The following is a 26,853-nucleotide window of genomic DNA, read 5'->3' as shown; positions in this document are numbered from 1 at the left end:
GCGTACCCTATGGCTGAGGTCCACTTAGTAAATTAGTCTCCTAGCTAAACTCATTATCAAACTAGCTTACTGCATGTTATAGCTGTGATGCTGCATAATATCAGAGGAGATCTGGACGTCCCGGTCCTCAACGTCACAAGTGCAAAATCAGGATGTCCAATTTGTCTTTGCTTGCCAGCCCACAATTGTGAGTTCAACTCCCTGAAAAACGTCTGCAGCATGGGGTTATAGATCTCTGAGGAACATTGACATCATGGTAAAAATATAATTTTGTCTAGCAAAGTGCTCTTTACTAAAGGCCACAGGGGGGTGTTCCAGAGTCCTATTGAATGCAGTAGACCCGTTAGCATTCTGCACATTCTAAGTTTGTATTGTGCTTCCTCAGCATGAGAAATCCAGTTGCCCCCATATCGAAAGCTGTTGAGTTCCCATTGTGTACCCAGCACTGGCATTGTGTTTGAGTCTTGGCCTCTGAAAAGCTGCAGTGGAAATAGCTTTAACTTACCCCAGTTAGCACTCCCACCCTATGTCTCCCTTAAATCAAGTTCCCTTAGTAGGATCGAGATTGATCGCCACAGGTCCTTAAGTAAACAAGGGTATTTTCTACATATAATGATACTACATGGATGTTGTCCCCTACAACTGTCCCCATTGCTTTTCTAGCATTCAGTCTATATGCCAACGACTCTAATGCGTGTGGATTGTGGGTTTATACTTTAACTGAGCCAAGAGGCAGCACATAAGAAACTGATGATAACCTCTCCTTTAGGATCATCCTTTATAATATCTATATCGCCCCATTAGCTGATCTCCTCTGGCCTTTTAGTTTTGAGGTCTTTTCATATGCAGATGACGCACAACTTACTTGGTCCTTCTTCAGCAGCAAATCTCAAAACATGTACATCTGTAGGACTGAGGTTGTGAATTGGATGACCATTAACTGTCTCAGATGAAATTGAGACAAGAGGGAAGGTCTATTCAGAAACAACCCGCTTTTCTGGTTGCCCAGACGTTGGTCAACCTAAGCTAGTGTAGCTCCCTGTGCCTTTATCCTCTGTCAAGAATCTTGAGTTCTGGGTTGATAGTAAACTCTGATTTTATAATCTGGAGGCCGTACTATAAATTGTGCCCTGGGGGCACAAAGACTGTGAACGCACTCTTTGTGTGCCTCCTTTGTGCGCCCTAAGGTGGAATGGTATTACAGTAGGTTCCGCAGACATTTGCGAGTTCCCTTCTGTAATACTGATTCTGAGTGGGCATTTCTTCATTTGCATGGGGGCAAGGCCCCATCAAATAAGGGGTCTTTTTACCTCCGCCCCTGTGCTGTATTATAGACACAGGAGCAGAAGCAAACAGGCCCTTTGAGGCGCAATCACAAGGCCCACAAATAGGTGGCTTACTGGCAGTGCGCCTCTTGAAGACCGCCCTTTGGAAGGAAGACACAGGGTTGCATGGATGTCCCCAAGACATCCCCCTGCAAGTGGGTGCAGTCAGTCATGCACCACACCTGTCTGCACAGGGATTTCTTTCCCATCTTCAGGAGGGGTGCTGCCTGCACTGAGAAACAAAGAGCAGCCCTGAAAGTACCCTGTAGCGCAAATGGGGGCCGTGCACACTTTTCCTGCTATAGCCCCAAATCTCAAAAGTCTCTACCATGTGCTTCGCCCTGCTTTGATCCCACAGCAAAGTATTGCCTTTCCTGCCCGTCTCCTCTATTCACTCATTAAGTCCTGCCTGCACTATAACAGGCCTCTATACCTAGACTTAACTAAATTCCTTTCCCTTCATCTCCACGTAATTCAAAGTGGTGGACTTCTTCTCCGTATCCCCCTGTAGAGCGGGTTGTGTCTGCAGATTCTGTAGATGAGTCACAGAGTCTTTGACTGAAGTAAAATTCCTTATTCTTGGAATAAGGACCTATGACACTGGAGACATCCAGAAAGCTCTGAGGACTGGCAAGGAGTGACATCTTGAAGTTCTCAGAACCATACTATAAGTTCCAAATAGAATACAGAAAGCAGATCAAAGAAATAGAAGCAGAATAAAAGGCATTGCGCCAAAATAAATAAGATATATTGCGAAACATAAAAATACATAAGAATGCACTTGATACACCCCCATCATTCAGTCTCTGGTCATCTGACTGACTTCCACTGACTGTCCATTGCGAACTGTTCGAGTTCCAAAGCCACCTGCGTGTTGTATGGAGCCTTACACAATGGAGGTCTCAAGTAAATCTGTTACCTGGTTAATCACTAAGTACCTAGCTGCAGTCTTCCCTCCGTTCAGTAAAATTTGCCCACTATTCCATGTGACAAAAATGTCGGTCAAGGAAGCCTCTCTTAACTTCTTGTCACCTAGGCTTTGGAACATCTATACATTGGATATTCGTCTTTATTGTTTCAAAGCAATTTGCAAAACCTAGTTGAAGTAATCCTTCCCTTCTCCTTCCAGTAGTTTAGTGCTGGACGCCCCACTGTAGATCATTGCTCTGTATACAACATAGTAATTATAATAGATGCCAATAACTTATTCGAGCCCTCAGCAGTACAAAACTAGCACTGTTTAAACCAAATTACAAAATACACTCCCAATCCACTGTCGGAGCAGAACCTACATTTGCTGACTAACAAACAGTCTAATACAAAATTGGATCTACAGATTGTAAAGTTCACCGAAGTTCAACATGCGTCACGCCAGAAAAAAATAAACGGGTCAAGGCGGCAGAGGTTTTCCAAGCCATGCTGAGGGCTTTAGTCTTTCGTAGTGTATGTTTTGGCAGTGTATGCTTGCCGTGAACTTTAACCGCATCCTGACAGAATTATTCTGCCGTCCCTATTATGGTGAGACCCAAGTGTTATGTACGTTTAATATGGTTTGTGGAAGCATACCCAACCTCCCCAATATCCAAAGGCATCTCAGCCCGCGAGGCAAATTCCAATGAATATATGGTTGCACTCTGTTTGCTGTGATGGAGTCCGTTATATACCGAAAAACTATTTTTTTAAAGGCACTCCTCCAGATGAAAGCAAATCACCCAGGTAGCCTGTTTAGGCTAACCTTTGATTGTGTCGCAGAGTAAGGATCAGGTTAGGATCTAACAGCGAAGAGAACCTTTCTTTTTTTTTTTTTTTTTTTTTATTTCTTTTTTTTACAGGTTTGTTTTTTATTAAATATTTTATTGTGATTTTAAAACAGTCATTATTATCAGCAAGCCCCCCACCCCTATATTGAACATACACAGTACCACAATTCAGCTTCCCAATATCTCAGCCCTTTCGAAAACCCGTACACAGCCATTCAGCCAACAACCCGTGAGCGGGCAGGCGGCGAGTACCCCTTAGCAATAACTGAAAAAGAGCAAACTATCTAGAAAAGAGCATTTGAACCCTACCAGTCAACCCCCCCAACCCGCCATACCCCGTTCCAGGCTCACTCCCCTCCAGGCCCACAGTCACTGGGCACATCTGTACGGGCAATTACATCAACCCCAGCTTAGCACTAGGAGAGCGTCGTCCAGGTCCCCAATACTCCCCCATAACACCCGGCGGTGAGCCACCTTCATGGGGTCTACCTCGCTGCTAGGGGCAGGATGGGCACCTCGTCTGATAGTATGTCCACCCTTGTACTGACCGGAGTGCCTAAAGGGGGACTTCAGCCACTGCTCTGCCATCGCATGCCTCTTCAGATTCACCCACTGCGTCCCTGCCCCTTATATGCGCTTGATACAGTCCCCAAAAATGTTTTGGGCGGCTTGTAGGGGGTAGCAGCTCGCTATAGTGTTCAGCTTGCGTGCAGCAGTAGAGCATATCGTGCGCTTAGTTGTAGGTAATGGCCCTCTCATCCAACAAAGCGCCACCACATGCTTAGCCATCAGCATCCCCATGTCTACCAGCCTACGTACTGCAATCGGCAGCCTCCTAGAGTGACCAAGCAGCTCCAGCGCGGGGTCCGGGGTCAGTTCAAGCTCCAATATCTTGCTCATTTCAGTGAAGATGCTACCCCAATATGCCCATACTACCGAGACCGCCACGCCAGGTGCAGGAAGTCTGCTTCGGGCTCGTGACACCTCTCACACTCAGCCGTCTGACGAAGACCATATCTATGGAGCCTCTCTGGGGTGTAATACACTCTTTGGAGGAATTTGAAATGTACCAGTCTATGCTTCCCATTTAAGGATATCCTCCTAGTGTTCACACAACAGTAGCGCCACATGTCTTCATCTATTGAGACCTGTAGATCCCTTTGCCATGCCACCCTGGCCTTCGTGAACTGGTGATTCCTGTGGGACATGGCGACTTTGTACAAATGGGTCAGTTGTTTACGGGAAGTCTCGGTTTTTATTATATATGTAAGTTCGGGGACCTCCGGCGGTTCCGACAAGTCTGTCCCAAGCAGATCTAGAAGGGCACTGCGCACTCTGTGGAACTGAAATCGGAGTAGTAAGGAGACATCACTGCTGCTCCCTGGCACCTGGTCCCAGGATTTAACCGTCCCGTCTTGAAAAAGGTCCCCTGCAAGTTGAATGTTGAGTTTGTGCATGGCTTGTACCACGCCTTTCTCTCCGATGGGGGAAAGCCATTGGGCCCAATCCACAGGCATGCTAGGCGAGTAAAGCAATGCTCCTCCCTGTGCTTGCAAGGGAGAATTCCATGCATGATTTGTCGCTGTGATGGAGTCTAATATCCCAGTCCTACAATCTACTGATTTGAATACTGTAGCCGGGAGCTGGAGTGGGTCAGCAAATACTCTTTCCATACGCACATGTGGGATGCGCAGATCACCATGTACCCATGTGTGCAAATGGGACGCCTGGGCCACCCTGTAATATAGTTCTAGATCTGGGGCACCAAGGCCACCCATGCTGCATGGCAGTGTGAGTGAGGAGTGTCCACTTCGCCCTAGGCTGCTTTCCCGTCCATGCTAGCTTAATCATAAGTTGCGTCAGCCTCTGAAAGAAAACCTTCGACAGCACAATCGGGATGGTAGCGAACAGAAACCGTAATCTAGGCAGCACCACCATTTTCATTATAGCAATACGACCTAGGAGGGAAAGCGGGAGCCTGCACCAGGCCTCCACATCACCCTCCAGTTTGCTGAGCGCAACCCCATAGTTTTCATTAAGCAAGATCTCAGAGTCCGTGTGGAGCCGTATGCCTAAATATCTAATCAAGTCCGAGGTCCATTGTAGCGGAAACTCCATGTCAAATTTCCGAGTGGCCGGGGTGAGGGGGAAAGCCAGCGATTTTGCCCAGTTTACCTTCAGACCAGAGAGGGCTCAAACGTACCACCTCCCTGAGCATCTATAAGTTATTTTCAGGGTGCGAACATACAGCAGGGTGTCGTCCGCATACATCGAGACTACAATCCTGTATGCTGGGAAACCTATACCCTTGTTGCCATGGTACTCCCGCAACGCACATGCCAGCGGCTCTGCCACCAGGGCGTACAACAGTGGGGATAGCGGACATCCCTGTCGGGTCCCTCTACCAATAGGAAAGGAGTCTGACCAGGTTGCCAAGGCGCAGTCTGGCACTTCGCTTCTTGTATAGGGCACCTATCATTTGGAGGAACGGAAGACCCAGACCCATCCGCTGCAGCACTTGTCGCATAAAAGGCCACTCCACCGAGTCGAAGGCCTTTTCCATGTCGAGGAACACTGCGATGGCCTTCGTGTCCTGCTTAACATGCTGCATCGTGCCTAGGACCGTACGAATATTATATGTTATGTTTCTACTGGGGATGAAACCCGCCTGTTCCGACGCGACCAACGTGGGGGCTAGGAGTGCTAGGCGATTTGCCAACACTTTAGCGAAAAGTTTGGTGTCGACATTGAGCAGGGAAAGGGGCCTGTACGAGCCGCATTCATCGCGCGGCTTGCCAGGCTTAAGAATCGTAACTAATAGCGCCTCCCTCATGGAGTGTGGCATGCTGCCCTCCACACAGATATCATTGAACAACGTAGATAGGTGTGGGATCAGTTTATCCTGAAAGGCTTTATAGAAGCCCACTGAGTCCATCTGCTCCAGGAGCACTGCCCGACCGCATGCCCGCTAGAGCTTTTATTATTTCATCCTTCTCTATTGGATGCATCAGGAATTCCCTATGCGTGTTGGTGAGCATGGGCAGATCTATGTGTTGCAGGTAATCTAGAATTTCATCAGCCAGGGCTCCGCTCTTGGAGGAATACAAATCGGTATAGAAGCTTCTGAACGTCTGAGCAATGTCAATCTCGTTTGTGAGGACCAGACCCTCTGGAGTCTTTAACTCAGTCACCTGCGGTTTTCCCCTGCTCCCTTTCAATATTCAGGCTAGAACTGAGCTAGGCCTCGCCCTCTCCGTACATCCGGGCTGTCGCATACTTTCCCATGTGTTTGAACTCCCTGTCTGCTTCCTCATGATATTCAATCCGGAGGGACATTATCTCTTAGTCTACAGTTGTGCCGGGGTGCGTCAGTTGCCGCTCCTCCAATTTAGTTAGCTGTCGCTCCATCTCCGTCAGCCTTTGCCTGATGGATTTAAGTACATCCGAGTGCTTGGACATGGCTATGCCGCGTATGTAGACCTTGAAGGCCTCCCACACAGATTGGAAGCTATCCATGAGCCTACGTTGGCCTAAAAAAAGACGTCTATCGCTTCCACTAGCTCCCCTCTGAACATTGGATCAAGTAACGAGTATGGTGGGAATCGCCAGGTGAACGGGGGAATAGTCTTCGTAGGGGTATCAAGAACTAGTAAGAGTGGCGAGTGGTCAGACAGAGTGCGCAGAAGGACCCTACAATCCCTAATCCTTCCCGTCATCGAGGAAGATGCCAACCACTAGTCAATTCTGGTGAGAATGCCATAGTAGGCCGAGTAGTGGGTGTAACCCCCCTGCGCTGCATGTCTGAACCTCCATACGTCCTCTCAGTCTAGACTGGTGAGCGTACTGTGTAATGTCTGCGCAGCAGCCAATGGCTTACGTGGCGGACCGGCGGATCTATCCAGCGCCGGGTCAAGCAATAGATTAAAATCCCCCCCCCCCCACAGAATCTGCGCTGTATTATATTCACGGACTGTATTCGCTAGGGACTGGTAGAATTCCGGGGAATCCTAGTTTGGGCCATAGACATTAACTACCACTAAGTCCATCCCTGGGCCTGTACAACGCGATATCACAAAACGACCCTCAGTGTCCGCCCTCAGGGGCGCCAGAACTAATTTCGATTTGGGGTTTACCAAGGTTAGTACTCCCCTGGCATGGGTCGTGAAGCCCCTGCTGTGATGTTACCCTCTAGACCTTTACTATGCAACATTCTGCTCGAAAGTGGCAGATGAGTCTCCTGCAGGAGCGCAACATCCACGTGTTGCCGCTGGAGGTAGCTAAGTACTTTCCTCAGCTTGCGGTAGTCATTGAGCCCTCTAACATTCCATGTGAGCACACGAATCGTGGCATTGGGGCCAGGCCCACCTGGTTCAGCCATACTCGCCATTGCTCTTTATCGTGTACTTTGTGTAGGCATGAATACTGTGTGCGTTTGCAGTAGACTGTGTGTACAAATTACGAAACATCGCCCCCTCCCCCAACTGTTGATCCAAACAGATAAACAATCCCGCCCCCACCCACAGCAGCCCACCCCCAATAAGGCCTTGCAGAATACACTGCCACCCACCCTCCCCCCGTTCCATTCCCCAAACTTTATGACCTCCTGAGAGTCATACAGGTGCATTGCGCGCGGGGGCCGAGGTTGCCGCACCACCAGCAAATAGTGCGAAAGCGCGCTACACTAGAGACCCTCCACCAACATCCCGTTGTACCTTGTCATATGCATCAGTAACATATAGGTAATACAAGACTTGCAAAAAATCCTATCAATCCTGAAAGCTACGTTCGCATTTACATAAACCCACCTACCTTGGGCTAGCATATCAACCTTTCTGTGCCAATCGTTTGTCCATGCCCCCAAGGCGATTGACCGAGACCAGTAAACGTGGACCTGGCCATCATAACGTTTTTGTATCGCACTCTGGAGACACCAGTCCGGGCCACCTGGTCCCCCATTCCCCCCTCCGTACAAACACCCGGTAAAAAAACAAACTTCTGGGCAGTCCACAAGATTAGTCCTCACCGCTTACAGTAGCTCATACACCTCACCTCCCCTTGAAGCCAACAGAAGGAAGTCAGTCACTCCTGCTCATCCAGCTGACTGCTCCTGTCCTCGCCATTCGTCAGTCTGTTCGCGTCGCGACTATGTGCCCTCGACCATCCTTTTAAGGCTTGCTGCAGGGCTCTTGGGTCGGTGAAGAGGTGGGATTGTCCCTGTGGGTTGACACGTAGTTTTGCAGGGTACAGCATTGCGTAGTCTAGCCCTAGGTCCCTAAGTTGCCTTTTGAACGGGGCGAAGTGCTTGCGGACTTCCTGCACTCTGGCGGTGAAATCTGGGTAGAGGGAGATCTCTGAGCCCTCGTATTGCAGCGACTTCTTTTCCCTGGCCAGTCGCAGGGCCGCGTCTCTGTCCCTGTAATTGAGTAACTTGGTAATGATGGGGCGCAGAGGGGGTCCAGGTCGTGGGTGCGGGCCTAGCGAGTGATGGGCGCGCTCCACCACAAACATCAGGGAGAATGTCTCCTCTCCGAGAAGGGTGATCAGGAGTTTTTCGACAAACCTCTCCATGTTGCCCGTCTGGGTCGTTTCTGGAAGTCCCGTGATTCGTAGGTTGCAGAGACTGGAGCGAGCCTCCAAATCCTCTGTCTTGTCCTGCAAGGCTTGCATACGTTTTTCAATCTTCTTATGATCAGTGTCCAGCTCTGTTTGCGCCTCCTCAACCTCGGTCAGCCTTCTCTCAGACATATCGAGCCTTTCAGCATGCTTGCCAATCCGCTTCACCATTCTGTCCATTCTGTAGGTGAGGGCGTCTAACTTTGAGCCTAGGGACGTCATTCTGTTCTGGAGACCTTTAGCATGCTTTTAATGTCCGTGCCCCCTGCAGCGTCGTCTCCGTCTTGTGTGTTGCCCCTGTCTGCGCCCGTAGCGTCCTGTTACTTTGAGCACCTTTGTTCGAAAGAGAGCTTGCTCTGCGTCTTTTCGCTCCTACCCGTCTTGCCGAACCGTGCCAGGTGCTGCCGATGCCTCACCCCACTGAATTCCCTCCTGCAGACCCTCGGCTGCCTGTGCCCACAATGCCTCTATGCAATAGCTAGGTGGATTAGCAGTGAGATCCTCGTTGTGGTTGATCTGCTGCAGAGACTCAGGGCTCCCACTCCGCATTGCCGTCCACCCAGTTCTCTTGGCTGCACAGTCTGGTCCAACTGCAACCCCACTGGTCGCCCCGATAACTCACCACTCCACTGACAGGGGGTTTCAGGTGAAGTGTGTTATTTAGGCTCTGCCTGGTCCTCCACCGCAAGAAGAGAGGGGGGACACAGGTGATTATCCAGGTGCTAACTGGTGCTCCATAACCTTAATGATGACTGATGTCTGCTGTCTCGAATTAGCCGACAAGGCCTGTGGGAGATCCCCCCACATGGGCGCCACAGCAAGGGCTATGACTGCACTGCCACCAGGCCACTCCGAGAGTCTCCACCGAGGCCCTGCGTCCGTAGGCCTCTGGTCCTTCTCGCCGCTGTGTGACTGTTCTCGGGGGTTCTTCGCAGCCCCCCCGCCTCAATTTTCGCGGCTTCTTCTCCGCGGGGGCCGCCGTCGATCTTCGTGGCTCTGTGCCTCCTATGCGTGTTGCTGGGCGGCGCCGCACAGTAACTCCGGGGCCCCGGGTGGCAGCTGCAAGCCCCGAGGTGGCACTCTGCCACCGAGGTCGCGATGGTAGCACTTCTCCCTTGCCCTAGCTCCGCAGCGTAAGACAGGGAGGGGGGGGGGAGACGCAAGGCCGCTCACCTCGTCTGTCGGGGCAGAGCGATGGGCTGCAAGCTGCTCTCCAGGCCGCGATTGCGGTCACCAGGTCCACTCCGGGTCCTCTCGTGCGCGGAGACCGCACGCACTGCGACGCAGCGCGGGCACACTCCAGGGCGCGGCTTCACGGCCTGCCACGCCGCCGTCTTGCCGTGGCTGTTAGCAGCGGATTCCCGGGGTCAAAGCACAAACACCTGGCCGTCGCTGTAGGGGCTGGCCGTCTTCAGTCTTGGGGGGGGGGGGGGGGGTGTATTTTAAGCATGTAAAGTCAGGTGCTGATGCAGGATTTTGAAGGATGATGCCGACAACGAGACAGACCTCTGCGCTCAGGCGGCCATCATGATCGCCGGCAAGCTCCGCCCCCGCGAAGAGAACATTTCTATACTAATGACTTTTCTTTCTTCATAATGACCTTAATGAGTCTGCATCGCTCCTTGCAAAGCAGGCAACCCAGCGTACCACCCCAGCCAGGCCCTAGACTTAGACACTACTTAAATCCATTTCCAACCTTAAGGCAGCCACTGAAATAGGGGAGTTAGGAGGAGAGATATTTTGTAGGGTTCACCCTTCCATCACATTTAGGATGCACCATGTGCCTACTCCGATCAACTCCAGGCAATGAATCGGTGAGGCAGGGAATTTTGCACGATAAACCTCCAGGAGGTATGAGAAGTGTCTTCTACCAGTTTCCCTATATAGGGCGCGCAATTCTTTGGCCTGGAACTGAGCTTTACTCTTAATATTCTCAATATGGGCCTTATTACTAAGATTACCACACATTATCTTACCCAGAAACGTATAAGAGTTTATGAATTTTAACTTATGGGAGCCTAACGACCAGGAAAAGGTAGCATATATGGGTTTCCTCTTACCATGGAAAGACATGATTTTACTTTTTGAGATATTACTATTTAAGTGACGAATATTGATCTTTTTGTAAAGCCTTCAGAACACTATTTAGGCCTTTAGGAGTAAGGTCCAAGATTATTATATTGTCTGCATATAGTTGACAGGATATTGGTTTACTGCCCATAGACGGCGCTATACCCTCACCCTGTGATAAGCAAACTGGGAGGTCCGAGATACATAGCGAAAAGAGTATCGGGACTAGGAGGCACCCTTGTTTTAAACCATTTTGAGTTGGTATTTTCTCTGAGACCCCCGATCACCCCCTAGAAGTACTCTACACCAGTTAACGGAATAGAGTGCTATAACTAATTTGAGCAGGATGCCTGGCATACCCAGCCTTATGAGTTTCCTCCCCAGCGGTTGACTTTATCAAATGCTGTGGAAAAATCTATAAAGGCAGCATAGTTCACTCCTCCTCTTAGCCTTGCATATTTCTCATTAATCAGCTCAAGAGCTGCAACATTGTCTGTCATGCCATGATTCCTCCGAAACCCAGTTTGCTACATAGGTATTATATTATTGTCATCTGTCCACACACTTAACTGAGTAATGAAAGCATTTTGTTAAAACATTGCCCCCTGCATCTAGTAGGGCTATCTTTCGGTAGTTCCCTGGCAGTTTTCCATCTCCCTTCTTAAATAGCGGGACTAGGATACTCCCCCCTCCAGGAGAAGGAGACTCTCCTATGCTTATAGCAACTTCTAAAAACTGGATCAGTATTTTACTCCAGAGAGGTGGTTCTTGTTTTATAACAGAGATTGGGTCTTCATCTTGACCCATCGCGCCGGATGTTCGCATCCCTCGAATAGCCAGCTCAATGTAACTGAAGGAGGATCATGAGCATGTATGTCCATTTCTAATTTGACACATTCAACCTCCTCTCCATTTGCCACATGCAAACTAGAGTTAATCCAGCTGGCCTCCTCAATGGCTGAGGGAAGCGATCTAACTCTTGACCCACAGCCTCCATTGCAGAGTCCAAAAAGACCTTGTCTATCCCTTAACGCTGCCCCTCTCAGATCTACCCATGTCCAGTCACATTCCTCTCTTTTCAGGCAAACCTTAAGCCTACTCCTTCTCCTCTTTAATAGCGACACCATTGAGTCCCGCTCATGGGAATATACCACATGTTGTTTTCTAACTAGGGCATTTATTTCTCTATTTAGCAAGAGAATGGGCTTAAAGTTACTCTTGGTTGGTTTTCGATTGACCTTTACTATTAGCTGCTTCATAAATATGGAAAAACTTTTCAATTCATCACCACCCAGACATTTACATTATGGAGTGTGGTTTCTAATATGCCCTTTAACTCAGTGGTCCTTCTATAGTCCCCCTGTTTCCTTCAAGTTTTTTTGTCAAATTTGGATGAGGATCGATCATATCTCCAGGAACAGGTAGAGGACATACTTAAGCCCAGGTAGAAGATCTGCAAACTATGATCACTAATGGGGGCATCCACTACCTTTAAATCACCAAATAAATGGTAAGAAGATCAGCAAACCACTGCAAAAATCTAAGATTGTACCTCCCCATGAAGATTTACATATGGATTGTGCGGGGGAGTCTAAAGGTTGTCTCCCATTTTCGACAATACAATCATTACTTTTCAATTGATCAAATATAAGCGACCCTCTCTTATCAGTTCTTAAGTTTGGAGGCAAGGCAATTGGGGGTGGGATTAGCAGAGCCTCTTTTTCAGCGTCTCAAATTTGGTTCAGAGCTTAATTGGATATTTTAGCAATTTAGATCCCCTACCAAATTTACACGGAGAACCTGGTCCTTGTCCTGATATTTTTTGATAAAGAAAAAAACGTATGCATAAGAGCATCATAGGATTCATCAGACAGAATATAAGCATTTACAAATAAAAAAGAAGTTGTGTATTGCTCCCCGCCAGGATGGAACAAAGTTACTGTCTTAAATAAATTAGAGGAATCTCTGTAGCAGTCATACTTCCATTTGAATCTATTGGACAGGAGAAATGCTACTCCCACCATTAGCGTGTCCCCTCCTAGAGAGCCTAGTTTTACAGTCTAGAGTAAAATAGTCACACTGAAATTCCCTATCAACACGTGTCTCTTGGAGGCAGATCACATCCGCTTTTTAGAGAGCTTAGGAATTGTAGTTTCTCCCTACTATCCTTACTTCCGCTGTGTTCCAGAAGACCATCTTTAGCTCATTGCTAATTATGGGGCAGCAAATGGCGTTTGGTCACACATGCACTATTTAGAACACTAGGCAACAAATTCCATCTTTGTTTTTTATCAGGTACACTTTGGTCAAAGATTGTTATGGGTTCCCTGTATGCCACCCGTCTAACATTTTTTTTTCCTAGGTGTTCTTGCAGCCCCTGAACATCAACCATCGGAGCACCCCAAGGAGGCGACTGGGAATATGATTCCCCCCCACCCTTTACCCTGGCATTTGTTCATGCTTGCTTCCAAACCTTCCCTCTCTTCCAACACAGGTCGGATATCAATACCGCTACATTGCAAACTTTCAGAGTTTTGCAGAGTCGTTTTTACAATAATTTTGTATTAAAAAGACACTCTTGATTTGGCTCCTACCCCTGTGTAGTAAAGAGACCAAGTTAATATCTCTGCTTTGAATTCAATTTAAAGTCTTAATGTCCATGAAGCAAGCAAGTAGAGCAGACCTATTTAAAATTACATCACAATCAAAGGGTGGGAAGAAGTCCAATATATATGCATCACTATTGCACAACTTATGGGCTTTGACTTCAGGATTAGACAATCCGCCGTACCTTTCTTCATACTTGAGTCCACAAAGGGATGGCCATTGGATTCACAGAAGACACAATGGAAGATGACTGACAATCTAGGGACGCTGCCATTGTCCCCTCTGTACTCCTCTCGATTGGCGAACTTGAAGTTTCATATGAAGGGTCCCCCACAAGGGAATACGATTGCAAAATATGCTTTGACTCTTGTGCCCTTGGTAACTGTTCCAGGCTTTGGCAGAGATCTACTCCCTCTCTAAAAAGTATTTTTTCCGCTTTTTCTTTGTGATCCTTCGGATATAGATTTTCTTCCATCTCCGTTTTTAAGTCTCGCCTCTCAATGCGCTTGCGCATTGAGCAGAGCGAGACTATAGGGGCTTAAATAAGCTTTACCTAGACTGGCGATTGACTGGCGATTTGATGCTGTGCCCGTGCGCTTTTAGGTCAATGCGCAAGCGCATTGACCTAAAATGCGCGTGCACATCATCAAATCGCCATCTGTTCCCCAGCAGCACTCCTCCCACACCTTTGAAGTGAAGCTTAGCTTCACTTCAAAGGCCCCTGCTGCTTCACACCCTCATCGCCGCTCTCCCCGCTCCGCCCCCTCCCCTGCCCGCCGTGTCGCATTTCTCCTCCCCCCCTCCCCTTCTCTGCCTTCCCTCCGTCTTGTTTTCCTAGCACCCTCCCACCCCCCACGCCCCTGTCCCCTACCAGCCTCCACTGAATGTTCCGATTTTTCTGTGAAAGTAACTGGGCTCGTGAGAAGTTACGCTTTTCTCCTTCCAGTCCTAATGTGCATTGAGTGCGGCTCCGGCAGCTTCCAGTTCTGCAGCACTTCGTCTATTGCTTTTGGAAAGCTGCATTTCTGTAATTTTGGCTCTCCCCACTCCGCCCTCTCCCCTGCCCCCGTGTCGCTTTTCTCCTCCCCCTCCCCTTCTCTTCCTTCCCTCCGTCTTGTTTTCCAAGCACCCTAGCACCCTCCCACCCCCCTGTCCCCTACCAGCCTCCACTGAATGCTCCGATTTTTTTTATACCAGTCTCAGTTTTCATAACATACGTGGTGGCGGGAAGAGGGAATGGCAAGCTGGCTTATATTTTTACATATTCTAAAATTTCCAAGTAACGGAAAATGTGTAGTATTGAAGCCCAACTTCACTCAGTTTTGCTCCTTTTTTGTATGTAAACAACTGAGAATTAAGCACAGATGTTGTGATTTTTTTTTTTTTTAAATATATACTCATCGAGTCCTAAATACATTTTACACACCGAGCACGTGTCCTTTCACTACTGTTTCCCCCTTTAGCGTGCTTCTGATTTCAAGAGGCAGTTTTCATTCTAGCAGTTGCATCATGTCATGTGATGCTGTGTGCAACGTAAAGCACCTAATAATAAGACGAGGTCGAAGGTAGCTCTCTGAAAGGGACGGGTGAGTTTTGCTTGGTCATTTTCGTTAACCAATCAGCCTTTTTTTAACATCAAATGGCCAGGGCGTTTTTCTTCATTTCCTGCTATTGTCTGGATTGTTTCTAGGTTTCAGTAACTGTACTTGTGAAAGGTACAGGTAGTATTTTTTTCTTACTAATGTTTTGGAAAATACATAAATGAGGCAAAAAGCTAGCACTTATGAGTTATACGTAAGAGCATTTTCTTGGCTAGTAAACAAGCCTAACACTATGGCTCGAGCGAAATAAGTGCAGACTGGCCAAATGTGTGGCAAGGTCTCGAGTGACATTTCTGATTTTATGTTGAATTATAGTTTTGAAAACGGCCATGATGTTAATGGTAAAATTAACCAGGGCACGTGTAGCCAGCCTGCTCTTATGAGTGCTGTCACATTGATAACCTTGGCAGATTGCTGGCAAATTACATTTGTCCGAAGCCAGCCATAGTATGGTGTGAGCTTCCCCCAGGTACTATGTACAAGGCCTTTCGGTGGGATTGACACCGTAATGTGAAGACATGTTTCTGTAATAAGCCTGTCGATCATCTGCGTCAGTTGTTGATGGCAACTTCTGCTGTGCTTAACTAAATCCTGTGGTTTGTATATCAGCCTTAATTAGCTTCATGTGAAATGGCTAGAATGAAACTGGAGTTCTTTTACTTCTGCTTGTCACACCACTTAATGTAGTAGTACTCTGTGCTGCAGGTAAACCGCAGATATGGCCTAACGACCAGAGCTGCCATCTAAGTCACGTAAATACAAAACATGTTGCATTACAAATGCTATAGGTGTCACATTCGCGAAAGTTATAACTATTGGCATTGTAAATGACAAAGCTATCAATTTAGCTATTTTAAAAACCAACACATAAATACAATTTTTCATTTACAAGACCAATAGCTACAACTTTTCTAATGCGAGACCTATTGCATTTCCAATGCTTGTTTAGTTGCCTATCGATTTTACCTGGACAGGTCACACCTCACCCACATTTGTGTCCAGCTTAGGGCGAGATGTAAAAATAGGAAACCCATCCTTTTTTAAGTGCAGTATTTACTCAGTAACAACTCTAGGTGCAGGAGTAGCCGTATCCATATCAAAGATGTATCTTATAGAACATGTTGGCCTTTCCACCATGTGGGATTCTTTGAAGATGGTTCTACAGTTCGATTTTCCTGCTTGAGAACCAAAGATGATTATGTGTCCATATGTTTTTTGCTGGCCTCTTTTGCGATTGTCAATAAGAACTCTGGTGAAACTGTTTGGCCAGGGCCCTTTGTCTTATCTTTCTCTACGTCAGTAAATCCCCTCAGTATCACTGTCTCTGTATCAAGGATGGTATCTGACCCCCTTACAAATATTCCTGCAGATTTAAGATTAAGGATGAGAGCCTCTCGAAGCAAAGTAGGGTGGTCTAACTTTACCTAGCGGTCCTTAGGGTGACACAGCCTATTGTCGATTACTTCCAAATCTGGTGTCTCTGATAATTGTAATAGTAAAGGGGAGTGATTTGAGGGTGCACTACTAGTTGCAGACCAGAAGGTAGTGTCGGAGGCAGAGAAGCCAATGGCTGTAATTTGTCTTTATCGTTTTGCCCATATTTCCTACATAGTTCTACAAGTATATCTAGTATCGCAAAGTCTTCATCCAAGATGCCAATGGCTACCCTTTGTGAAGGACCCTCCTGGCATAATGTTGCTGTCTTGCCCACTATGGGAAGAGCTGTTGGTAGTTTATGTGAGTCAAGACCCAGGGAGGAGTATACTTAAGGGGGGGGGAGGTGGGCGCACGCATAATCTGCACTATGCGAGCCCAAATCTTTTCTTTTCTTGAGCCATGCTCCTCATAAAATGTTGTTAGTTTATTCTCCTCCTGGGGCGTTGGTTTTGGGGTGGCCATCTCGGGATTAGACCAGTTCAAGCATTGGTTTTAAGATTGCCCCGTTTGGGTCCAGGGTGGGATCTAGAGAGAGGGTTCGCGAGGGAGAGATTGAGAGAGAGAGATCGAGAGATTCTTGCCTTTTAGTGCAATGACTAGGGTATCTGTTTCATAGCTTATTAGATTCCGCTGTTTTTGCATGTCGTCCCAATTAAGTCTCCTGGATCTCAGTTTTTTTGCTGTCATTACACTGTGCTCTTCCAGTACCTTATTTCACAGGATTTACAGACCTGCTTCTCGTATTTGATAGAATAACTAGCCCACAAGGTCCCTTTGCGGTTAATTCCTCATACTGTATCAGGCAGGAAAGTGTCCTACCCAATCGTAATCGGGCTGCTTCTGTTTGTTTCAACTTGCCCCCTCCAGCTAACCTCAGGTGCACTTTGCCGGAAATTAAATACACTTCTAAGAGGAGCGCACTCCCCTATGTATTGCCTCTCTCAATGTGTCTCACACCTCCATCCCAGTACGTGTGCCCACAGATCAAAGGCTATAGTGGCCACAACAACTGAGGCGAGCAGCTAGTTCCTTTCACTTCTTTGTAGATGGGGACAATTCATACAATTCTATCGGGCAGCTCCTTGTGGAACTAGAGGAGTATGAGGCACAGAGCAATTTACAGGCAGTATTGGCTCCTTTATAAATATCAGCCAGAAGAGGGAGCGGTATGGGGGGCGCGAGGTAACAAGCGGTGTCGCAACCTAACGCGTCTACCTCTGCTACCTACGCGCTCACCCCACTAGTGTGGCCCTACCCTTCTGGGGGACTTAAGTTGAATGACTGGTTCCACTTATTCCATGACCTCACGGAGCACTCCTCCCAGCGTTTCTCATGCAATCACCTCCATATATAAGCGTTGGTGAAGCATACAGGTGGGGCATTGGCCTTCAGCCTTTTAGCTTTTGTGAATGTTTTTTTTTTTGTTATGGTTTTGGCGAAATGTTGTTGTGGAACATGCCTAGCCCTTGTCAATCTGGCACTGAGGAAACTCTTTGACAGATGTTCTTCTTATGAAATGTCAGAATGTACTCACAGTGACGTTAGCAAGTGGCTTAAGTGGGCTGACCCATTGTTCCATGCTGCATGCTGAAATGGGTGTGAAAAATGGCAATTAATAACAGATCAATGGATGAACAAGGGTGACTGAAATCCGCTGTAAGTAAAATAAAAAAATCTAGCTAATTTAACGCCAAAAGTTTAAAAAAAGAACGTTCTGAGAAAATGTCTGTTATTCGTTGCGCAGGGGTCTGGTACAGGGCGTTCCCAAACACTAGTCTGTGTCCAGACTCTCGACACGCTCATAATGTTCTGGGGAGAATGGCGCTGAGGAAAGGACGCGCCTTCTCATGCCAGGCTGAATCTCCAGTTCTTCTGGGTCATGATAATTTAGTTTAATTAATTTACCAAATATATTTCCACATGCCCTCTGTTTCTGCCATAATGTCTAACTAAATCTTTGTCGAATCCCTGCTGCTCTAGTTTCTCCATTTGTAAGTTACTAAGTTTTTGTTTCAATCTCTATACCTGTTAGAACCTCTTTATTACAATTTTTCCATTTTTAACATGTTCTTTATATGATTTAAATTAGGAACCGGTGGTACTCACGGACACAAACCTGGTTTATACAGCATTAAAGTGGGACTTGGATTACCTCCAGGAGAACATTGGCTGTGGGGACTTCTCTGTTTACAGTGCCAATGGGCACAAGTTTCTGTACTATGACGAGAAGAAAATGGCTAATTTTAAAGACTTTAAACCAAAATCCCAAAGGCAGGAAATGAAATTTGCAGAATTTGTGAAGAAACTTCGAGACATCGAACAGAGGGGAGATGAAGACAGGTAAGTCATTTGTGGTGCCCCTGAATTTACCATGCATTGTAACCGCTGTATAGTTTAGCGAATATCTGGACAGGTGTTTGCTATTTATGTACTGCAGTTTAACATGGATGTGGATTACAAATAAACTACAATCCCCATAACAAAAATCCAACCATGGGGTGCAATTATGCAGGTAGCATGAACAAGCGCTTTTTTTCAAGCAGCAGAAGTTGTTTTCTCAGCGTAAGACACCTGCCACTTTGCATATCAAGCATAAGATGACAACTTTGAGTGCTGCGCTCCAGAATTCTTCGCTTTTTTTACTGGAGTTTTTTTGGTCCACTTGTTGGAGTTTTGTTTCAGCTACATCTTCAGAAGATTCCTTGGTGGCTGTCCCCTGGTTCTATTTCCTTCTATATTCGCTCTTAGTAAACCACCTTCTTCCGGACAACTCAGCTTGTTGAATTAAGAACATCTTTGTTAACAATCCACATAACAGATGTGTTTATTGATTTCATCCTCCATATTCAAACAAAACAGTATATCTGCAAGTCTTTTACAACGAGACTTTGAGGGCAAGGGAAAGAGGATAGTTGATTGCATGTGAAGGACCTTTATTCAGCAAAGAGTCAATGAACACTGTTCCCCCTGTCTCTTCTTTCAAGGCAATAGATAAAATGAACCTGGTCCTACATCTTTTTTCCTCAGAAGACTGTCTATATTTTCCTCAAAGCCTCTGCTAAGAAGAAGCAGGCTTCTTTCTGGTTTGGTGGAGAAGCAAGAAATTCAAAATCTTAAATACTTTGCCAACTTCACAATTCTCTTGGCTACGATCTTCATTTCTGCCTAAATTTGCATTGACCGTCTTGCCTACTCATATGGCCAAGCACCCAGCACGTGCTTTCTGCTTCATCACTGATTTCTATTTTTGATGACTGAGTATTATTGCAAGACAACGCACCGCTTTTCCACTTTTGTACAATCAAGAGCAGCATCTTTGAGGATGCCTCATCACTTTGTCAATAACAGATAGTTCTTTTCTGACTTTCATTACACTGCAGCGGAGTTTCATAAACCTCTACTCAGATTTTGGAGGTGCCCTTTTCCAGAAAGATTTAAGATGCTCTGTGCGAAAGGCTTATGGCAGCATCCAAAAGGCTCCCACCTGCACAGGTCTTCAAAACTTGAACATTGACTTTCTACTTCATTGAGAACAAAGACTACTACTGCATTCACACAAGTATGATGATAGTCTAAAAACTCTTCAGCCTAGTGACTATGGACACTTTTACTTGATCCGGATCATCCAAGTCCCAGGCAGCCATTTTCACCCCTCCAATCCCCCCCCCCAAAAAAAATGTGAAGCAGTATCTCCTCCAGTTTACAGACTCACTGTGGGGTCTGGTACTTTGATTTCAACATGACAGCCTAGATCATTATCTGAACCTTTTTGTCATTCCCCTCCACAATGACCTACTGCCCCTCACCTCCAAAGGCCATCTCTATGAAGATAGTGTGGTATACACACATAACCTTGATGAGGATCTGCAATCCATAACAGCTGATACCGTGAAATATCTCTTGAACTTAATTTATACCAATCCTACTCGTCCTACAGGTGGCAGGTCTATGAGCAAATGAGTGGCTACCAACCTTAATGGGTCGCTTTTTCATCCTACTGACAGAAAAGCTATCAAGTTCGACCCAGTATTAGTCCCAATAAAGTAAGTCACAGTGACCTCCTGGCTCCATGGTCCAGCGGAGTGGAAAATGTGCTTTCTCGAAACAAAACCAGGCCTGAAGAACTTGACTCCCTGATACAATACCCTGCTGGTCACCCGTTAAGTCCATACTAAAGAGGTCAATACATGTGGATTCCTTTTATCTTGGCAAACCACCACTCCAGCACTGAGATCTGGCTCTTTTCCAGTGCAGACTCTCAAGGGAATTTGACAAAAAATGTGCTTACAACCCAGCCATGAAACACATGCATGTGAATGCCTTCAGGAAGTGATCCTAAAGCTTCTCCTTAAATATTCAGTAGAGCGGATCCCAAAGTCACAATGACAAACTTTTTCTTAGTCCGGAAAAAGCCAGAGAAGCAAGCACAGGAACTTTGGCGGTATATTAACATCCATGTCACTGTGATGGAGAATGTTCAGGACTAAACATGTGGGCAGATGAACTGAGCATACAAACAGTCAGTCACCATAAATGTTAATTGAATTCCACACAACGTTATCTTTTATTGCCGAGGTGGGGAAAGCTTTTGTTGGATCTGATGGACTATAATGTGAAAACTGGCTCCTCAGCAGGAGATGTTGCAGTTTAGAGACTGACATGGTAGGGTGTGGGGAAAGTGGAATATGTTAAGGAGATGAATGTTTGATTCCTTGCTAAGGAACATTTGGTTATGGTTTCCACATATCCCTCAGATTCCCGTAGGCCTATTCAACATTGCGGTGAAATATTAAAAAACAAAAAATATATTACACTGGTGGCTCCAGCCAGACAGCTGTGCTTCTTAGACCTCTGAGACATGTCCGCAGATAAAGTTCAAACAAGACTTTCACCTTCTGACCAAGAACTGAGGATGTGAAAAACTGACCTGTCTAAACCGAACCGCCTGGCTGCTTCCAACCTGGAGTTAGTTTCTTCGAACATCTTGAAGAGTCTTTTAAATTCAAGCTTCTGGGATAAATCCAATAAATATCGATCTGTTCATGATGTGTCCTTATGAGATCCTCCCATATTTGGTACATCGCACATCCTGGCCTTAACTGTTTGTGATTGGGAGTTCATTTAGTATCTGTCGTGAAGTTATCTCCTACCCCAACACAGACCGGTTTCACAACCAAAACCAGTAGAGATCATCAAAAGACTTTCCAGTCTCTGTCGCGATACCCACCCTTGTTAGAGCTCCATTGAGTTTTAGGGTCTCTGTTTGAACCTTTTCACAAGGCATCTTAAAGAAACTTACGATATGTGTTTCGAGAGATTAAGACAGCTGCTGTCGGACCCCATTTTCAGGTTCAGTTAAAAAAAAAATCGAAATGTAGCCTTCATACCGAAGGTACTAATGTCTTACTACTGGAACGAGAAAGTGCTCTTAGAATTGTCCTTTTCTTAATTGCTTGGAGGTATCTGCATTCCCCTACATGTGAAGCTCTCCTTGACGCGTTCACAAACTTAATACAAATAACTTTTGTTCCACCAGTGGTTTCTCTCCGGCAGCATTTCAAACTAAAGCCAGCATTTTTCTTTTTTTGTGGAGCCGGGATATGGGGCTGCATTGCATTTAGCATTATCCTCTTGTTTTGCCAAGGCCGGCAGCCCAATGAGTAAAAGAGTTAAGGCTCCTTCCACCGTGGACCGACCGCAATGCTTTTGCTAGCATGCTTGTTGCTGCCATTCTTAAAGCACCGATATGAGCTTCATATCGTGCATTGATGAAACACAACTATCTGAAAGAGACACATTAGTGATCGATTCCTTACCTTGGAATAGCCCCAGGCGTCAGACTGGATCCGGAAATTTTTGCGTAGCAGTACCCTTGCGCGTCGGTAGGCGTCGTCTACGGCTCCGCGTCCGTCGTCGGCGTCGTGATGATGTCGTCGGAATACTTAGACGCCGCTTTCGCGTGCTTTTTTTCCGCGCCAGCAGCGCAGATCCGGAAAAAGTGGTACCTTAGTTATTTTTTGACTAAAACCTTTTACGATCCTTTTTGATCATTCTTTCGAGTCTTCGACTCAGAACGGTGCCGGTAGGGATGCCAGGTTTTAAGCCTTGTGAGGATTGCAACCGACTGATGTCGGTCACGGATCCTCACCGTCGGTGTCTCCACTGTCTCGGCGTCGATCATGACGACAAGACCTGCTCAGACTGCCGTACCCTGACCTCGAAAGCTAGGCGGGAGCGATCCCGCAAGCGACTCGAGCTCCGGCAGTCGGCCCCGCGCCGTGAAAGGTCCCGGTCTGGACGGAGGTCGAGGGACCGGTCGCGGGAGCGGAGCCACCATAGCTCCGGGAGTCGACATCACTCCTCAGGGTCGAAGTCGTCAGGTAAGCACAAGAAGTCGAAAAGACGTCATTGCTCTTCCGACTCTCCCCCTCCCCCCCCTCCCCGCGTCGTGTCCGGGGGTTTGGGTGACACCGCCCACGCGGCTCCGTCGGAGTTGCGGGCATCGCGTCCGGCCCGACACCCTCCGGTCCCTGGGCCACACGCGACGCCGGAGGAGATCGAACGTTTCCTCATGGGCATGAGGTCTCTCACTCCTCCGACGGGCTCCGCAGCGCCTTCGGGCCCAGCGGACCCGTCTGGGGGCCCTAGCGGGTCTGGTGCTTCGGCCCCGACGCCGTCTGGTGCTTCGGCCCTGACGCCGCCGGCGCCTTCGTGCTCGGCGCCGCAGGGCTCCACTGGATCCGCTTCTGGATCCGGGTCGTCGCCGGTTGACCTAACGACCTCACCGGCGCCGGTCCCTCAGGTGTCGCCTCTGGCGCCGTCTTCGGGCGGCGCCGTCCCCGATGTCTCCCTCGATCCGGTTCCGACGCTGGAGCCGCTCTCGACGCAGTTTGGAGAGTTCTACTTCAATGAGCCAGCCCCATCATTTGACACCCCTGAGTACCAGGAGATGGGTGATTAGGAGAATTGGGAGGGGTCTGAGGACCCTCTGACACGGGAGTGTCAGTCCCAGGAGGACTGGACAGGTGGACTTGGGGATGCCAGTGGTCTGGCCCCCTCGCCAGACACTGGTTTTGTCTCACCTACTACCGTGGCTACGGAGGAGGGGGCAGCCTACAGTGTGGTGCTGACGCGGGCGGCCAAGGCCTTAGGCCTTGAACTCCCCGTCGCGGCCGTGAGGACTAACCTCCTCACTGAGGTCCTTAAACCGCAGTCGAGCCTCTGCTGCTGTTTAATGAGGCCTTGACCGACGTTCTTTTGGGCACTTGGTCCAGGCCCGCTACAGGTTCGCCTGTAGATAGGAACGTGGCCAGACGCCACCGCCGGGCCCTGGCGACCCTTGCTTCCTGTCCACCCACCCCACCCCTGAGAGCCTGGTGATCCAGGCCTCTAATTCCCAGACCGCATTCCTGTCGGCTCCGCCTGACAGGGAATCCAAGAGGTATGAGCAATATGGCAAAAAGGTATTCTCCTCCCTGAGTCTGGGACTGCGGTCTTCCAACACCGCATGCCTCTTGGGCCGCTACACCCACTCTCTGTGTGATACGGTCGCGGACGTGCTGCCAGAATGCCCGTTGGAGATACGGGCTAAACTCGGCCAGGCCCTTGTGGAGGGCTGAGATCCAGCGTGGTATTTTATCCGGTGTGGCTGGATACCACCGACTCACTGGGCAGAGCGATGGCAACGACGGTGGCGATTCGTCGCCACGCCTGGTTGAGGTCCGCCAACTTCTCGGCCGATGTCCAGAATACACTCATGGACATGCCGTTTGATGCCCGTCGCCTTTTTGGCGACAAGGCAGACCATGTGCTAGAGCGCTATAAGGACTCCAGGGCTACGGCCAGGTCCTTGGGCCTCTCGGCCCCGCGCCAGCAAACTGGTGCCTTTCGCTCCTTTCGTGGCCAAGGAAGGGGCGCCCCCACACGAGCTGCCAGCCACGCCCCGCAGACGAACATCCAACGCGGTGGCAGTCGTGGAAACCGCCGTGGAGGCGGTCGGGGACAACGGCGAGGCCAGTCCACACCCTCCCCCGCAGCATCCGCCTCAAAACCCGCCCTCCTGGTCCGTGCTTTCAGGCCCATGTGACGCCAGTGGGGGGCAGGGTTCGCCATCACCTCCTCCACTGGCGCACTGTCACATCGGACAGGTGGGTGCTGCAAATCGTCCGAAGGGGCTACTCCCTCCCCTTCGAGGCGACTCCTCCAGCCATGCCACCGCAATACCACCGCGTATCGGGGGATCATTTGCGACTTCTGCAGGAGGAAGTTACGGCCCTCTTGGCCAAGGGGGCCAACGAGCACGTTCCTGGGCCAGAAGTAGGATGTGGTTGCTACTCCCACTACTTTCTGGTACCCAAGAAGGGCAAAGGGGGCCTACGCCCTATCTTGGACCTACGGAACGTCAACGGCTTCCTCCGGAAGGAGAAGTTCAAAATGCTGACACTGGCTCAGGTTTTAGCTGCCCTGGACCCAGGAGACTGGATGGTAGCGTTGGACTTGCAGGACGCTTATTTCCACATCCCCGTCCTGCCGGCGCTACCTGCGGTTCACTGTTGGCCACGAGCACTTTCAGTTTACCGTGCTCCCCTTCGGCCTTACCAGCGCCCCGCGGGTGTTCACAAAGGGGATGGCGGTGGTCGCAGCTCATCTGCGCAGGTTAGGGGTTTCAGTCTTCCCCTACCTCGACGACTGGGTGTTGAAGGCGGGCTCGCCTCAGACAGTCGTCAGCCACCTCCAGACGACGGCAGACCTCCTGCACCAGCTGGGGTTCTCCATCAATGTGCCGAAGTCACACCTGTGCCCCTCTCAGAAGCTCCTCGACTCGGCGCAGTTTCGGGTTTATCCACCCGAACAGTGGGTTCGGGATATTCAGGCTCTGATTCCACTCTTTCAGCCTTTATCCCGGATCTCGGTCAGGTTGACGCTGCAGCTTCTGGGGCTGATGGCCTCCTGCATCCTTCTGGTGCATCACGCCCGGTGGCGGATGCGGGCTATGCAGTGGGACCTGAAGTTTCAGTGGGCCCAGCATCGGGGCAACCTCTCCGACCATGTCCTGATCTCGGAGGGCACTGCGAAACAGCTGCAGTGGTGGCTCACGGACCACGATTGGGTCAGCGGCAGATTCCTCTCCCTTCCCCAACCGGAGCACGTAGTTGTGACGGACGCGTCCCTCCAGGGCTGGGGAGGCCTCTGGTCTCCGGCGGAGTCCCGGCTCCATATCAACCTTTTGAAACTGCGGGCGATTTTTGTTCTAGCACTGAAGGCATTCCTCCCCTCTGTCCGGGGGAGTGTAGTGCAGGTGTTCACGGACAACACCACCGCCATGTGGTACTGCATCAAACAGGGCGGGGTGGGGTCGTGGACTCTTTGCCAGGAGGCTCTGCGCCTCTGGCAGTGGCTGGAACATCAGGGCGTGACCCTGGTGGTTCAACACCTGGCAGGTTCTGTGAACACCAGGGCGGACGAGCTCAGCCGTCGGTGCATGATGGATCACGAATGGTGTCTGAACTCTGACGTGGCGCAAGGCCTCTTTCAGCAGTGGGGAGAGCCTTGGTTAGATCTATTCGCCACAGAAGAGAACGTGCAATGTCATCAGTTCTGCGCGTTGGAATTTCCAACGCGGCACTCGCTCGGAGACGCTTTTCGTCGCGCGTGAAGTTGCGGTCTGTTGTACGCCTTTCGGCCTATACCACTTCTGCCCAGAGTGCTGAAGAAGATCAAGCGCGACCGGGCCCAAGTCATCCTGTGGCTCCGGACTGGGCACGAAGGTACTGGTATACCGAGCTACTCAGTATGTCAGTCGATTCCCCCCCCCCGGTTCGTCTGCCTCTTCAGGAGGACCTTCTGTCGCAGCAGCAGGGGACGGTTCTCCACCCGAACCTGTCCAGTCTCCACCTCCATCCTTGGAGATTGAGCGGCGACAGTTGAGGCCATTTGACTTGCCTCCTGAAGTCTGTAATGTCATTCTGGCAGCCAGGCGTCCCTCCACAAAATCGGTATACGCCTGCAGGTGGAATACGTTTGTGGCATGGTGCACAGCAAAGGCTGTGGATCTACTTTCTGCTCCTCTTTCTGAGGTTCTTCTCTTCCTTCTTTCTCTTGCCCAGCAGGGCTCTGCTCTGGGCACTATCAAGGGCTACCTTTCTGCCCTTCTTAGGCTGCCTGATCAACCATCTTTGTTCAAGTCCCCTATTGTAACTCGTTTTCTAAAAGGCATTACACCCGTTTCCTCCTGTACCTTTCGTGATGCCCCAGTGGGACTTGAACCTTGTACTTACTTACCTAATGTGTGCTCCCTTTGAGCCGCTCCATAACTGTCCTCTCCGTCTTGTTACTTTGAAGACTGCTTTCCTGGTTGCCATCACCTCTGCCAGGAGAGTGTGAGAGCTCCAGGCTCTTTCTTCCACACCTCCTTTCCTCTCTGTCCATCCGGACAAGGTT

General features: G+C 48.9%; 1 protein-coding gene across 2 annotated transcripts in view; it reads left to right on the top strand.

Annotated features, from left to right (window-relative positions):
- The window catches only part of HIF1AN (hypoxia inducible factor 1 subunit alpha inhibitor), a 182,060-nt gene that overhangs the window by 10,487 nt on the left and 144,720 nt on the right, over positions 1-26,853 (top strand). For both annotated transcript variants that reach the window (XR_013594767.1, XM_078643060.1), the window contains exon 2: positions 18,503-18,753. Coding sequence is in view for 1 of the 2 variants with exons in the window: in XM_078643060.1 (XP_078499186.1) it covers positions 18,503-18,753 (251 nt within the window). In the remaining variant the exon portion in view is untranslated. The remainder of the gene's footprint in view (positions 1-18,502; positions 18,754-26,853) is intronic.

This window comes from Lissotriton helveticus, chromosome 5_1 (assembly GCF_964261635.1).
Source record: "Lissotriton helveticus chromosome 5_1, aLisHel1.1, whole genome shotgun sequence".
Lineage (NCBI taxonomy): Eukaryota > Metazoa > Chordata > Amphibia > Caudata > Salamandridae > Lissotriton > Lissotriton helveticus.
Note: the sequence above shows the minus strand (reverse complement) of the source record. Positions and strands in the feature narration are given on the sequence as shown.